Here is a 1,778-nt window from a genome sequence, read left to right as displayed (position 1 = left end):
TATTATATCTTTTACAATCTGAATATAGTTTAAAATATTATATTTATAATTGACTTGTTTAAAAAATGTAACGAGCTATATGATACAGCCAAACAAGTTTTTAAATTATGAAATATAACATAAATTTGAAAAAGCAGCCTATACATTTAATATAGAAAGTAGACACTTTCTATGAAAAAGCATTCCATATATAGAAAAGAGGCACTTTCTATAAATCCTCTCAAGATGTAAAATAGGAAACAATAGACTTCCTTTAAACGGTGAACATTCATTGATTTTGATCAAAGTTTCAGATGTCAAAAAGAAACTTAACACCGGGTTACAATATTGATGCCCCGCTGATTATCCTTAATTTGTCCCTCCAATCGTCCCACCTGCTCTCAGAATTTGTCGCTCAATCTGTAAAATAATAACAGTATTTAGATTGTGTTCGAGTTTAACAGTAGTCTTATGGAGAGTTTAAGTGATAATTGCCTGAAACAGATCTTCGAACTTGTTCTTGAGAAGATAATACTCCTGCTTCACTTGTTGCAGACACTGCAAGCACCTGCTTTTAATCGAAAATTGAAAACACAAACAAAGACAAATGACCAACATTCTAAGAAATCTTTGATATAAACCACTTCAGGAATCATGCATTTAAAGATCCAAAGGAGAAAGGGTGTACCCATTTTTCTTTTTCTCTTGACAGAAGGCACGAAATGTGATGCATACGTTCTTAACTCTCTGTGCCCCTACACTGCTCATTTCAAAACAATACTATAATTGTTACTTAAATTTCAGAATGAAAATGTTTCAGGCAACAACTATACATAGAACATGAGTGATGCAGAGCAATTTGCATGCCTTGAGCTGCTACCCTTGAAATGATGCAAATGGGCATCCAATTTTCTGTAATCCACCGGTTCTTTATTCCTGCATATTACCATGAAATCATTATATAAGCCATCATCTATCTTCCCCAACTCTACTAAAAACAAAACAAATTATTCAAGAATTTGATAGTTTTGATAGCTAACTCAAAATTATTCAAGTTTATTCGAAAATAATGTGAAGCATATCAAGGAATATACAGTGTGGTCTCTATGTTATGGAGCAATTTGAGAGAGTCATCAAAAAACAAGGAAAGCACTTCTTCCACAAAACGAGGACTGCTTTCATCCTGTAGCTGCTCCAGCTGAGTATATTGTTCATCCAGAAATCCCTACAACACAACCCAAATAAGTTTTATTGTGCTTTCCTATCAAAGTAGAAGATTATCACAAACTATGAGAATTCAAAATCTCACACAAGCCATGAAAATAAAGTAAAAAGATTGAACAATTGAAAAATATCTATTGGAAAACAAAATTTTCAACCTCCTCATAAAGAAAGTTAATAAGATTATTGTGCTGTTGTTGCAAATCAACAGTAGCCATACTCAGGCTTTACTAAAAGCAAAAACAAAGTGAAAATGACAGTAAGCTCCCTTCGAGGACTTAAAAAGCTCATGCTCAATTTTTTTGTTCTTCACATACAATTTATAGGGTGTGCTTCCCTCTCTCTTAAGTATTCGGGATTACATCATTTCACCAACTTTTATTTCTCACCAAAAAAAGTAATTTTATTTTATTCTATACCAATGATTTAGTCTCTATGATTCTGCTGTGGCTTTTCGGATGCCAGTTGGTTTGTTTTTGTTAATCCAGATTAACAAGGATTGATGGATACCCATACCCTTTAATATAAAGTTAAACATGAATAAATGAAGGCAATTGATTTAAGTTATTCTCACTAGA

General features: G+C 32.6%; 1 protein-coding gene across 1 annotated transcript; it reads right to left on the bottom strand.

Moving 5' to 3' along the window:
* Positions 1 to 348: 348 nt before the first annotated feature.
* Positions 349 to 1,418, bottom strand: LOC131069818 (histidine-containing phosphotransfer protein 1-like). The gene is made up of 6 exons (XM_058005379.2): positions 1,359 to 1,418; positions 1,074 to 1,204; positions 847 to 915; positions 668 to 739; positions 475 to 547; positions 349 to 399 (listed from the first exon to the last, which is right to left on the bottom strand). Exons 1-6 carry the CDS (start codon positions 1,416 to 1,418, stop codon positions 349 to 351), a joined length of 456 nt encoding a protein of 151 aa, XP_057861362.1.
* Positions 1,419 to 1,778: the final 360 nt, after the last annotated feature.

This window comes from Cryptomeria japonica, chromosome 6 (genome assembly GCF_030272615.1).
Source record: "Cryptomeria japonica chromosome 6, Sugi_1.0, whole genome shotgun sequence".
NCBI classification, from domain to species: Eukaryota; Viridiplantae; Streptophyta; class Pinopsida; order Cupressales; family Cupressaceae; genus Cryptomeria; species Cryptomeria japonica.
This window is presented reverse-complemented; position numbering and strand designations above follow the sequence as displayed.